Source organism: Rhinoraja longicauda, chromosome 7 (genome assembly GCF_053455715.1).
Source record: "Rhinoraja longicauda isolate Sanriku21f chromosome 7, sRhiLon1.1, whole genome shotgun sequence".
NCBI classification, from domain to species: domain Eukaryota; kingdom Metazoa; phylum Chordata; class Chondrichthyes; order Rajiformes; family Arhynchobatidae; genus Rhinoraja; species Rhinoraja longicauda.
In genome coordinates this window covers 66,755,673-66,769,899 of record NC_135959.1, presented here as the reverse complement: position 1 = coordinate 66,769,899, position 14,227 = coordinate 66,755,673, and the positions used below count along the sequence as shown (strand labels likewise).

Below are 14,227 nucleotides of genomic sequence, written 5' to 3'. Positions count from 1 at the left end.
AGGACGAAGTTTGGTTAAAAGGTATGGTGTAATCTTCACCTGCATGGCTAGCAGGGCAGTACACCTCGAGGTTGCGTATACACTCGATACAGACTCCTGCATCAATACATTACAGAGATTCATTTGTCGACGAGATCAAGTTTTGTCTTTCAGATCAGATCATGGCACAAATTTCATCAGAACGGAAAGAGAATTGAGAGAAGCAGTCAATAACGAAGCAAGACAAGATCCAGAAGGATATGATTCATCAAGGAATTAAATAGTATTTTAACCCTCCGGCAGATCTCATCACGGTGGTGTTTGGGAACGGCTGATCCGCATGGTTCACAATGTGCTGCGTTCTGTTCTTAAACAAGAAGTTTTGGACGACGAAGGACTGCAAACTTTAATGTGTGATGGAGAAGCGATCCTAAATGGTCGACCCATTACCAAGAATTCGGATGAGCCAATGGGCCTGAAAGCACTTACACCAAACCATCATCTTCAGTTAAAAAGCAAGCCAATATTGCCACCTGAACTATTTGTGGAGGAAGATTTGTACATCAGATGTCGATGGAGACAGATACAATATATGACAGATCTTTTTTTGAAACGATGGAAACGAGAATATTTGCCTCTGATCCAGGAACGACAGTGGTGGTCAAAGGTGAAAAGAAGTTTCGCTACAGGTGACATTGTTCTGGTGGTCGATTTTACTGCACCACGTAGTTCCTGGCCGATGGGCAAAATATTGGAGACTATACCAGGCGCACAAGGTTTTGTGCGTAGAGTTTGGCTCCAGACTAAGAGCAACATCTTGGAAAGCCCGATAACCAAGATATGTCTCGGAAAAAAACTGCAGATGTTGGTATAAATCGAAGGTAGACAAAAAATGCTGGAGTAACTCAGGGGGGCAGGCAGCATCTCTGGAGAGAAGGAATGGGTGACGTTTCGGGTCGAGACCCTTCTTCAGACTGAAGGGTCTCCACCCGAAACGTCACCCATTCCTATTCCTTCTCTCCAGAGATACTGCCTGTCCCGCTGAGTTACTCCAGCAATTTTTGTCTACCAAGATATGTTGATACCCGAGTACAGCAAAGACTGGTGCCTTAAAGAATGAAGAATCACTATGGTAGATCGGATGCCAATATATAGTGCGTGCCTTTTGATTATGTATGAGGTTTTTATGGCTCCTTTTAATATTTATTTGTAATTGTTGCGTTATATACTTATAACTATTAGGGGCCGGTGTGTAGGAGCCATTTTGCATTTATTAGTTATTTTAGTCCCTGCTGTATACAAGGTCTGGTAGCTTTGTATAAGTCACGAAGGGTACGGTAGGATATTGGATTTTTACCAAGCTAATCAGTAACAAGCTAATGACAAGAGATATGCCAATATGTTTTATTGCAACTTCAAATAAACGACTAAATAACTGAATCATCGTGGAGATCTCTTTATTGTTGGTTATTTGCGTCAAGAAGATGTCGTTTCTCTAACCTTCGTCAACGTCAGCTTTGGAGCTTTATAAGAAAGACGAGAAGCTGGCCGCAATAGATAGCTGAATGAATAGCAAATTAGCTTCATGGAAGGAAGTAGAGGGAGGCAGAGTGGAAGGTTGCTTCTCCGACTGGAGGCCTGTGACTAATGGTGTGCCTCAGGGTTCGGTGCTGGGCCTGTTACTGTTTGTCATCTACATCAATGATTTGGATGAAAACATACAGGGCAAGATTAGCAAGTTTGCTGATGATACAAAAGTGGGTGGTTTTACAGATAGTGAAGATGGTTGTGAAAGAATGCAGCAGCATCTGGATCGATTGGCACGGTGGGCTGAGGAAAGGTTGATGGAATTTAATATAGATAAGTGTGAGGTGTTACATTTTGGGACGTCTAACAAGGGCAGGACCTACACAGTGAATGGTCGACCTCTGGGGAGTGTTGTAGAGCAAAGGGATCTAGGAGTGCAGGTGCTTGGTCCCTTGAAGGTTGAGTCGCAGGTTGATAAGGTGGTCAAAAAGGCTTTCGGCACATTGGCCTTCATCAGTCAGAGAATTGAGTATAGCAATTGGGAGGTCATGTTTATGTTGGTGAGACCGCATTTAGAATATGGTGTTCAGTTCTGGGCGCCATGTTATAGGAAAGATATTGTCAAGCTTGAAAGGTTCAGAGAAGATTTACGAGGATGTTGCCAGGACCAGTTGGTGTGTCTACTCTACCTTGAGTAGGAGGATGAGGGGTGATCTTCTAGAGGTGTATAAAATCATGAGAGGAATAGATCAGATAGATACACATAGTCTCTTGACCAGAGTTGGGGAATCAAGGACCAGAAGACATAGGTTCAAGGTGATGGGGAAAAGATTAAATAGGAATCTGAGGAGTAACTTTTTCACACAAAGGGTGGTGGGTGTATGGAACAAGCTATCTGAGGAGGTAGTTGAGGCTAGAACTATCCACACGTTTAAGAAACGGTTAGACAGGGACATTGATAGGACAGGTTTGGAGGGATATGGACCAAGCGCAGGCAGGTGGGCCTAGTGTAGCTGGGACATGTTGGCCAGTGTGGGCAAGTTGGGCCAAAGAGCATGTTCCAATACTCTATCACCCGATGACTGATATGAACCTCAATAATTTCTCAACATTAAAAAAATTGATATTTATATTGGCAAAAATATCAATTTCTCTCCCTACTCTTCCACCTATCTTTTATATTTCTCTATAACTTCCAGTCACTCCATTTACTTCCTACTCTTTTTTTTCCTGCCTGGTTCCTATTAGGCAACATGATGAATCCAATAGTTATTGACTTCCTCCTGCAACATTTATCTGTTTATTCCCCTCCCATTTTTTCTATCTTTCCCCTCATTGCTTGATATGTCTTTTAATATTCATTGCTGTCCTCCTTTCTTCTTCACTCATTTTATCTCTGGATCAAAAGGAACTTATTTGCTGCAGAAACTGACAAGCAGAAGAATCAATGCAGGCCGTGCGATGGTCGACATTAAAGTAGATTTACCAATAATAATCATGCGTAGTCACAACCCAATCATGTTTTGACATTCAACTGAGCACCAAGACTTATCATTATAATCTTCATGGCACAAACAGATTTTAACATTCAAGATACAACTGTCTGGCATAACCAACTTTGTTTTAATCAGCTATGTCAGCCAAATGAAAGGAGGAGTAGGAAATGTGAATCAAAATACAAAGCCACAAAGGCTCAAGAATGTGAACCAGCAAAGCTCACTGAACACTCACAACAAATAAGCAGGATCAAAAGTAAGGCCATACCAGATAACCAAACTGCTGGCTACAGAAAAGATTGGTGGCAGGGATAAGTGGGATCAGCATAAATCTGATTTTTTTGGAAGCAATTGGAATATCTGGATAAGTTCAATCTTATTCAGAAGGAATCAAATTGATTGGCAAGTACACTGTGTACATAACTAAATGATTGGAACAGGAACTTCACCTGATGTGGAAAGTGAATGGGAGTGTTGCGAAATTTGAGAGGAAAGCTTGGTGCCTCTCCAGAGAAATTTCAATTTCAATCCAAAATATCCCAACAAACCGAAATCATGCTTAACTCTCCCAAATCACTGTTGTGGTTTTATTGATTTTTACCCTGCTACTTTATATCAGCATATACACTATATATTCAGGTGAACTGCGAAAACTGATAAAATCACTTTGAGCAGAATAAGAAAATCCAGGCTGGCTTGGAATGTCTGACCAGAACTCTTAAAAGGATAGTGATAATATCCTGGAACATCATCCAAAAAGCATTTTAATCATTCCACCCATTCCTCAGCTTTTCTTTCACAGATAGCTCCACCAAAGACAAAGCTTGCTCAAGTGAGAAATAGAGAATCCAAAACTGCATCTTGAAAATAACAAGAATCTCTTTCCATCCATAATTTTGAAGTTATTTTCATCCGCAACAGAAAATAATTAACAATCAGTGTGAAATGGTACCTCCTTATTCTTGCTAATTTCAGCAATCGCAGCAGTTCTTTGTTTTTCAAATTCATCATCACCCCCAGTTTTATTTGGGTTAACAACTTGAAGCGTTTTCCTTTTATCAAGTTCTCTGGTATCAACTTGATCACGAGTCATACATTTCTGGAAAAAAAACAGGTTGGTACAATATCACTAGATATCAACTGACACTATTTTGTGGTAAAATACAAACCTCAAACAACAAAAGAAAAACAAAGTAAAAAGTCGATCAGGCACAACTTCTGGATAAACACTTCAAATTGATGTCTATTAATCAGAGATGTACACTAAAAATAGATGCCCCATTTCCACAGATTATAAGTAGATGTAGAATAAGGGAACAAAGACAAAATGCTGGAGTAACTCAGCATCTCTGGATAGATGGAATGGGTGATGTTTCAGGTCGAGAACCATCTTCAGATTTGTTATAAAATAGAAAACAGAACGGAAAAAATAAATGGTAGTGATTAGGTGAGTGAAAAAAGATGATGGATTTTGAAATTTTTTAACTCAAGTTTGAAAGACTAATATGTTTAGTCCAGAATATTGTAGCTCAGGTTTAAAATGAAGACAGGAAGGTCAGTATGAGAGGAGAGCATATAATTACGTGCACAGGTAATCAAAAAATGGCAGTCACATCAAGTGTGCTGCTGTCAAACAACCTGCATTTGACCATCTAAAGTGTAGCAGTATGCATCACGAGCAATGAATACAATTAATCGCAAGGGCAACTAGATCATAATTTTAACCTGAAAAGTTTGTCTGAGGCCCTGAATGTGAAGTGAACAAGTCATCAAGTCAACATGCTGTGGGAAAAGGTGGGAGTGTTGAAGGGCAATTAGGTAGAAGAGCGGGGTGCAGCAGAGATGATGCAGAAAAGGGAGGAGTAAAAAGGTGTTTGATGAAACTTAGAAACATAGAAAATAGGTGCAGGTGGAAGCCATTCGGCCCTTCGAGCCAGCACCGTCATTCATTGTGATCATGGCTGATCATCCCCAATCAATAACCCGTGCCTGCCTCCCCATATCCCTTGATTCCACTAGTCCCTAGAGCTCTATCTAACTCTCTCTTAAATCCATCCAGTGATTTGGCCTCCACAGCCCTCTGTGGCAGAGAATTCCACAAATTCACAACTCTCTGGGTGAAAAAGTTTCTTCTCACCTCAGTTTTAATTGGCCTCCCCTTTATTCTAAGACTGTGGCCCCTGGTTCTGGACTTGCCCAACATTGGGAACATTTTTCCTCCATCTAGCTTGTCCAGTCCTTTTATAATTTTATATGTTTCTATAAGATCCCCTCTCATCCTTCTAAACTCCAGTGAATACAACCTAGTCTTTTCAATCTTTCCTCATGTGACAGTCCCGCCATCCCAGGGATCAATCTCGTGAACCTACGCTGCACTGCCTCAATTACAAGGATGTCCTTCCTCAAATTAGGAAACCAAAACTGTACACAATACTCCAGATGTGGTCTTACCAGGGCCCTATACAACTGACGAAGAAGCTCTTTACTCCTTTACTGAAATCCTCTTGTTATGAAGGCCAACATTCCATTAGCTTTCTTCACTGCCTGCTGTACCTGCACGCCAACTTTCAGTGACTGGTGTACAAGGACCAGTCTGCACCTAGTAAAAAGTCGATCAGGCACGACTTCTGCACCTCTCACTGCACCTCCCCCTTACCTTACCTAGATAATATTGGTGGCATCATGCCAGAAATGAAATCAATAACAGAAAATTATAAATTGATTATAGGGACACGAGTGCAAATTCAAAAACCACCATAGTTTACTGAAAATTTGAAATAAAAATAGTAATTTCTGTAAACACCCAGGTCAGGCATCATTGCAGAAAGTCTGAAGAAGGGTCTCAACCCGAAACGTCACCCATTCCTTCTCTCCTGAGATGCTGCCTGACCTGCTGAGTTACTCCAGCATTTTGTGCATAAATACCTTCGATTTGTACCAGCATCTGCAGTTATTTTCTTACATTGCAGAAAGAGAAATAGCTGACATTTCAGGTCCAAGACTCTCATCAGAAATGGGGAAAGACAGAAAAGCATGTTGGATTTCAGTACAAGAGAAAGTGGTAATATATTATTTCTTTCCATCTCCATCAGAACAGGAAATTTCTGACCATCTTCATTTTAGTTGTTTTTCTTATTATTCTGGCTGCTGGCCATGACCTCACTATTTACGACACAATATGTAGACAAGGCATCATAATGTGGTTGGAACTGCCCCCATTTAAATTTGCCCTTTGAGAGATTTTCTTGATTCTATCCACCTGTCATTGACCTTCTGACGTACTTAAAACTCAAGTTGCTTTCCTAGTTCCAGTAAAGGATTTCGGACTGGCAAATTTTAACCATTGCTTCTAAAATGTCACTGACCTGTGCTGCGTTGCCAGATTTTTCGTTTTAATATGATCTTGCAATCATCCATTTTTCATTTCTCTTCAATACATTGACAGATACCACATTACAAGCAAATAAACATCAGCCTTTCAATGCCTTTTGTAAACTGCTAACCCCCCCTCTTAAACTGTAAAATATGTGCCGCATGTTTCTCTTCCGATAGATGCTGAGTATTTCGAACATTTGCTGCTTTAATCTTAACATTTTTGGCATATTCCATTTTTGTTTTGATTTTCAGGACATAAAAGAGGAGCACATTATCTCACAGAAGTTTTAGAGATGGACTTTAATGTCATATAACAAACTGGTATCATATCTGCCTGCACAGGTGGCACTATTTGAAGCTAACATTCATGTGGTGATTACAGTGACTAAAATCTATTATGCTGGTGTTCCAAGTACTTGGAAGATACCACATATTTGCAAAGTCTTTGCTTGCAACAAATCGTTAACTGAAAAAAAAGGCATAATTTAATACCTGCCCAAAGGGGACGAAAGGAGGTGGGCCACCTTCAGCTCCAATATTACTTCTATTGTACTTTGCTAAACTCTAGGGGGAAAAAAAACAATCATTATTATCCTCGCTCTTCAAATAGATAATGGAAACAAAGTTAATATTTCGTTTTCTTTTGAACAATTAAATTCAACATCTGAGAACAAATTTAAAAATGTAGACTGCAGAACGCAGAATAAAGGGCTGCTCTAAATATAAAACAATGTAAAGCTACAACTGATTAATTGCCAAATATTTTCAAGTGTTCAGTCAAAAAAAGTATTCAATCTTCTCTCCCCCAAAATCATTCAATATTTCAACTGCAGCTATACTTTAATGCTAATTTTCAAACATGTCACATAAATTATGATTAGTCACCTCGCACGTGAACACTTATGTCTCAATGTGGCAAGCTTCTGACAAGTTAACATCTCCCCTTAATCTTAATGCTAAGAATGAAAGATCCATGCGAGGAGCATAGCACAAATTAAGATTCCAGCAGATTTTTATTTAAATATTAATATATTATTTCTTGAGCCAATAAAATCTAGTTGCTGCAATTGATATGCAGCAGTGATCCTGCAATATCTATGAAATTTTAATTGGTACGCGCTTTTTATCTGTCAAAGTAATTTCTCCAAATATATCAACATTTACAAAAATGATGCAAAGTATATAATAATTTATTTGGAAAATCCAAGACACTGAACTATTTATAATTTCATCGGCAATATACAACTCATAATCATAAGTTCTATTTTTCAACTTATTTACTTGTCATTTACACCAAAAAGTTTTAAATTTGGTCAAGAAATTGCGAATTCTTGAATTTAAAAATGTTACTTTACCCGCTGCAACTTCCATTTTTCAATTAGCTGCTCAACATCACCACCAAGGACAAGAATGTTGATGTCATGCAACAACAGAAATCCATTTCTTATTTTAATAGTTCCCAGTAACTTCACTTTTGTTCCAGGTGGGGTATTGAGGCTATCAGGAAACAGGTGGGCAAAAAAAAAAGATAACGAATCACATTTTAATTAACATTTCTTTAATTGATTTAATAATGGAATAATATTAACAGATACATTAGTGCAAGTAATTTCTTAATATTTCCATGAGTAACACATCTTACTTTTTCTATTGCTTCATACAATATCAGCTTAAGCATATCATAAAAATTCTTACAATATATGCAGTACTAGTGAGTGACAAACAGAAATTTAGAATCAATTTCATCACTATACAAAATTATTTCAAGCAACATATTGTAATGACAAATCATCAAGATAGTAAAGGTTAGTAGGTTTCTTTTCGAACTCAAAAGGGAATAGCAAAACTTGAAAGATCTACTTTTCCCAATTCAACAATAAGTTAGAAGTTAAAGCACAAATAAAAGAAATTTTGCAGCACTAATGACATCAACATGATTTACAACTATTATGCAGCACCAGGCTTTCTCAGTTCTTGATCAGAATCTTGAAAGCTACTTCAAGTGCCAGGACCACTAGCCAAAAATCAAAATTAGAAAAGCATTCAACACGTAAGCTAGCTAGCCCATGCAGCTCATTCTTTTGCTACTTCCATCAACAAAAAGTTCATAATATAAATTACTTTGAATTGTATTTTGTGGTGTCATATCTCAGAGTTACCATATATGCACACCTCTCTTCCAAATTTGAAATTTATTATTCAGGTTTATTAGTCCTCAGGGCCAAGCCATCATCCCCAAAATCCCTTACAGCAATACCCAAGAAAACCTTCTGGAATCAGAAGAGCTGTAGCCAGTCAAAAAGAACCCCTCAGACAATCAGAGGATGAAAGACATCCCCAACATGACCACCCTTTGCTACCTCAGCGTATGAAATTGCACAGAAGTTTCCTCTCTTCTGTCCATCCCCTGGACTGCAGTGCATCGTCCAGAAGGCTCAAACTCTGCGAAGAGAGACTAGAGAAATCTCTGGAAGACACTCACGTGGCAATCAACCCCTCTGAGAAACTCCCACCAGGTTCCGACCAACTGTGCATAACCTGGCGCAGTCTCAACAGACTGCAGACAGGTACGGAAAGGAGCAAATCGAACATGCTGAAGTGGGGATATACTGAAGATGCGGCAGACTGTGAGTGTGGACGGGGCCTCCAGACTATGGAACATCTCCTGAGCTGTGACATGCTGCATGACACATGCACTGTAAAGGATCTTGCAGAGGCCAACGATGTGGCAATAAACTTTGCTTGCTATTGGCAAACAGTTGTGTGAAGACACAAAATAATAATAATACCCAAGAACAGTTCTCAAATTATTCTAAACTCAATTTACCAACATTCCAATTAATGGATTCCAGTTCAGTAACTTATTTGCACATCAATCCTACAATCAAATGGATTAAATACAGATCGAATTTTAAAATCACAACATTATTCCTTAGCATGGAAAAACTGAAAATGAAACATCAACTCAGAATTGTCAGGCTGAACACAAGGCGCCAATATAATTTTTTTCTATCAATACTGCCAACATTAGTGCAAACCGACTGTGCAAATTTAGAATTGTTAAGTCCTCCATGCTCTGGAATAAAGCACCAAATCCTCTCTGGCTCTTCATACACTTTGTTAAGGAAAGGACCTTCGATCAAAGATGAAATCTTTCTCCTTCTGCAATTGATGTCTGATCTGATGAGAATTACTACTATGGAAATAGCTTTTATTTTCTATAGTAACCTTGAAGCACCAAATCAAACTTCCTTGAAATCAAAGTACACAATATTTGCCAGTTCAATTTTATCCCTACTTCATTTCTTCAAAGAGCTCCAATAAATTAGGCAAAGCATGATTTCCTATCGATACAAACACATTGACATTGCCTGATTGCCTTGATCTTTTTTTGAAGTGCCCTGCACAGCATTTTAAATAATGGGTTGAAACATTTTTCCCTGACGAGAAATGTTAAACTAACTGGTCTGCAGTTTTCTTCTTCCAATTCAATTTTTTTGTCAGGTACTCAAAGCAATCATGAGACCTGATTTAATGTTCCTTGTATTCACAGATAAACATTTATATCTAAAAAAATTTAAAGTTAACTGGAAGCCTTTTTCTGATGGGTGCTAAAAATAAAGTAATGGGACTGATGTGCAGTAGGCATTAGAGGCGTTGAAGTGCAATTAAGGAAAGATGACTTTTCATGACAATCATGCGTTTTGTGGTATCCACTGCCACAGGCAAGTTTTCTTTTTAAAAAGTGCAGATTATTAACGGAATTTAAGTTCCACAGCTGCCCCAGTGGAATCAAACATTTTTATCTACATTCATAGTTCAAATCCTCAAATTACAGGTATGGTATTTTAAACAACTATATATTCAAACAAGCGCTAACTTAAAAATCTTTCCAATTTCTTGACCACAATGACGATGGCCAACAGGGGCTGAAGGGCCTGTTTCCATGCTGTTGCTATGATTAACAAAATAAAGGACAGAAAGTGAAATAGAATATTTACTTGATTTTTGACAGATGGCCGAACTCTACACCTATACAATTTACATGTCCATCTGTAAACTGCACTCGCAACATCCTTGGTGCAGCTTGAGATTCCTCGTGATCCTTTGGAGCAGAGATGTTCCTGATCTTCTGTATTTGTAAGACACATGGACCTTCCAGCTAATTGTTAAAAACATTAGCACACAAATTAGAGATTTGTGCATTGGAGCTTTTTACATTCTATAAATAGAAATTCTAACTTGACTAATAATGTAAACATTCTCCATTACCCACGTCAGCAGATTACTTGAAGCAAAGAGAAACATCAAACATAAAAGAATCTTATAAAACTTAACAAACAAGCTTTTGAAAAATTGTCATGCAAGAGATTACTAAACACAATTGAAGTACGCGATATTGGGAATAACACCTTGGCATAGATTGAGGGTAGAAAACTAGGTATGCTATGACTATTGGTTGAGGGAAAGGCACTGGGATTCAAGTTGTTCCAAATCTCTGGCCATGATTTGAACGAGTAAAGAGTAAAATATATTAAAGTCTGTTGATAATTTAAAGTTTGGCGGTAATGAATTGTCAAGAATATGACAGATGGAAGTTAAATGTAGAAAAAAACAAGATTCTACATGAAGATAGAAGAATGGTGAAAGATTGAAAGATGTTGGCATTGTGAGAGACCTGGACATCTCCTACCACAAGGTACAGCAGGCAGTTAGGAAGGCTAATGATAAAGTGGCCTTTATTGGAAGTGTAATTGAGTACAAGTAGAGGCGTTGTGCTCTAATGTACAAAAAAGTATTTAGGTGGAACAGCCTGTACACGTCTGAACTCCAAAACTGAAGAATACATTACTGATCAAAGAACAAATGGCAAAAATTCACAAGATTGATTTTTGGGATAACAAGTCTATTGTTTGAAGAGCAATTGAGCACACTGGTGTCTCTACTCCCTTTCATACTGATGAATGAGAGGTAATCGCGTTGAAACTTGTAATATTGTTACTGGGCTTGACAAGAGTAGATACAGAGATAATAGGCAGACACAAAAACCTGGAGTACCTCAGCGGGTCAGGCAACATCTCTGGAGAGAAGGAATGGGTGACATTTCGGGTCGAGACCCTTCTTCAAACTGATGTCAAGGGAAGCGGCGTGACAAAGATAGGATGTCGTCGGAGACAGGAAAACTAGTGGGAGAACTGGGAAGGGGGAGGGGATAGAGAGGGAAAGCAGGGACTATCTGAAGTTAAAGAAGTCAATGTTCACACCGCTGGGGTGTAAACTACCCAAGCAAAATATGAGATGCCGTTCCTCCAATTTGCGCTGGGCCTCACTCTGACAATGGAGGAGGCCCAGGACAGAAAGGTCAGATTGGGAATGGGAGGGGGAGTTGAAGTGCTGAGCCACCGGGAGATCAGGTTGGTTAAGACGAACTGAGCGGAGGTGTTCAGTGAAACGATTGCCGAGCCTGTGCTTAGTCTCGCCGAGGTAGAGAGGTTGACACCTGGAACAGCAGATACAGTAGATGAAGTTGGAGGAGGTGCAGGTAGACCTCTGCCTCACCTGGACAGACTGTTTGGGTCCTTGGATGGAGTCGAGGGGAGAGATAAAGGGACAGGTGTTGCATCTCCTGCAGTTGCAGGGGAAAGTACCTGGGGATGGGGTGCTTTGGGTGGGAAGGGACAAGTGGACCAGGGGGTTTCGGAGGGAACGGCAACTCTGGAAAGCAGAAAGCCCTAGCTATGGCTGCCTCTTTGTAGGGTACGTGGAACAATCCCCTTTCCAGGTGTACACTGGCCCTATCCCCGAACTCTAACTCCTGTACCCCTGCAGAACTCACTGACTTCATAAATTTCACCAATTTCCATCCTGCTCTTAAATTTATCTGGACCATCTCCGACATCTCCCTACCGTTTCTGGATCTCACCATCTCCATCACAGGAGACAGACTAGTGACCGACATCTACTACAAACCTTCTGACTCCCACAGCTATCTTGACATTTCTTCCCACCCTGCTTCCAGTAAAGACTCTATCCCCTACTCCCCATTCTTCCGTCTACGCTGCACCTGTGCCCAGGATACGGCGTTCCATACAAGGGCATCGGAGATGTCCTCATTCTTTAGGAAATGGGGGTTCCCCTCTTCCATTATAGATGAGGCTCTCACTAGGGTCTCCTCAATATCCCGCAGCTCCGCTCATGCTCCCCCTATTCGTAACAAGGACAGAATCCCCCTTGACCTCACCTTCCACCCCATCAGCCATTGCATACAACATATCCTCCAACATTTCCGCCACGTCCAACGGGATCCCACTACTGGCCACGTCTTCTCCTCTCCTCCCCTTTCCGCTTACCGCAGAGACCATTCCCTCCGAAACTCCTTGGCCCACTGGTCCCTTCCCACCCAAAGCACCCCCTCCCTAGGTACTTTCCCCTGCAACCGCAGGAGATGCAATACCGATCCCTTTATCTCCCCCTTCGACTCATCCAAGGACCCAGTCTGTCCAGGTGATGCAGAGGTTTACCTGCACCTCCTCCAACCTCATCTACTGTATCCGCAGTTCCAGGTGTCAACTTCTCTACATTGGCGAGACCAAGTGCAGGCTCGGAGATCGTTTCGCTGAACACCTCCACTCAGTCCATCTTAACCTACCTGATTGCCCTGTGGCTCAGCACTTCAACTCCCCTCCCCATTCCCAATCGGACATTTCCGTCCTGGGCCTCTTCCATTGTCAGAGTGAGGCCCAGTGCAAATTGGATGAACAGCACCTCATATTTTGCTTGGGTAGTTTACACCCCAGCAGTATGAACATTGACTTCTCTAACTTCAGATAGTCCTTGCTTTCCCTCTCTATCCCCTCCCCCTAGTCTTCCTGTCTCCGACTACATCCTATCTTTGTCACGCCCCCTCCCCTGACATCAGTCTGAAGAAGGGTCTCGACCCAAAACGTCACCCATTCCTTCTCTCCAGAGATGCTGTCTGACCCGCTGAGTTACTCCATCATTTTGTGTCTACCTTCGATTTAAACCAGCATCTGCAGTTTTTTTCCCCCGACAGAGATAATACTTCTTTCAGCTAGAGTGTCTAGAAGCAGGGTAAAAATAAGGAGTTCACTGACAATTCAAGGCACCACCAAGTAATAATTTCCTAAATTGTTCAGTTTCAATCCTTTTGAATATCTTCAGCCAGTGGCAGTGAAAGCTCTGCTGCTGATTAAATTACATGCCTAAAAAATAATCAATCTTAAAGTAATCTTGGAAGATAGAGTTTGGAGTTAGAGTACTCATGTGGTATCTAGCTTGTTCTGGCTTTATCACTCTCAGACACCAAACCCTTATTTTCCCTTGCATTGTACTGCGTCTATTAATTTCTTGCCCCCTCCTTTAAACTACAATAATCAATCAGCTGATGCTGAGCAACCCCCCAATCGTGCTGGATCTGCAAAACAACTCTTAGTGAATTGCATGGGAGATAAATGACTATCAATAGATCTGGATTGTAAATCCAGATTTCGAACAGTTTTACACCTAAATCACTAATCATAGTTTAACATTGTGACGATAAAATTTAACAATAATGGTCCCTGTTATAACACAATTTACATGTTTCCAAGCTTGTAATGACCCATTTGTTGCTACTCGGTTATCCAGCCATTCATTCATTCTCAAACCTTAACAATAGGTCTGATCATCACGGAACCTTCACTGGTATTCAAGCGCTGTGTCCATATATACCTGCCAGTGTCAGAAGCTTTGAATTGTTTTTAAGTGCCTCAATGTCCTTGCATGGAAGCTGAACAATGATGGCAGACAGCTGGTGGCACTCTGAGAACATACTGATTAATGTATAACCC

The 14,227-nt window shown here is 40.3% G+C and overlaps 1 protein-coding gene across 4 annotated transcripts in view; it reads right to left on the bottom strand.

Moving 5' to 3' along the window:
• Positions 1-14,227, bottom strand: part of tdrd3 (tudor domain containing 3) — a 68,513-nt gene that overhangs the window by 38,910 nt on the left and 15,376 nt on the right. For all 4 annotated transcript variants that reach the window (XM_078402751.1, XM_078402752.1, XM_078402753.1 and 1 more), the window contains 4 exons: positions 10,379-10,539; positions 7,733-7,874; positions 6,870-6,941; positions 3,955-4,101 (listed from right to left, as the gene is read on the bottom strand). In XM_078402751.1, the coding sequence (XP_078258877.1) occupies positions 3,955-4,101; positions 6,870-6,941; positions 7,733-7,874; positions 10,379-10,539 (522 nt within the window). The remainder of the gene's footprint in view (positions 1-3,954; positions 4,102-6,869; positions 6,942-7,732; positions 7,875-10,378; positions 10,540-14,227) is intronic.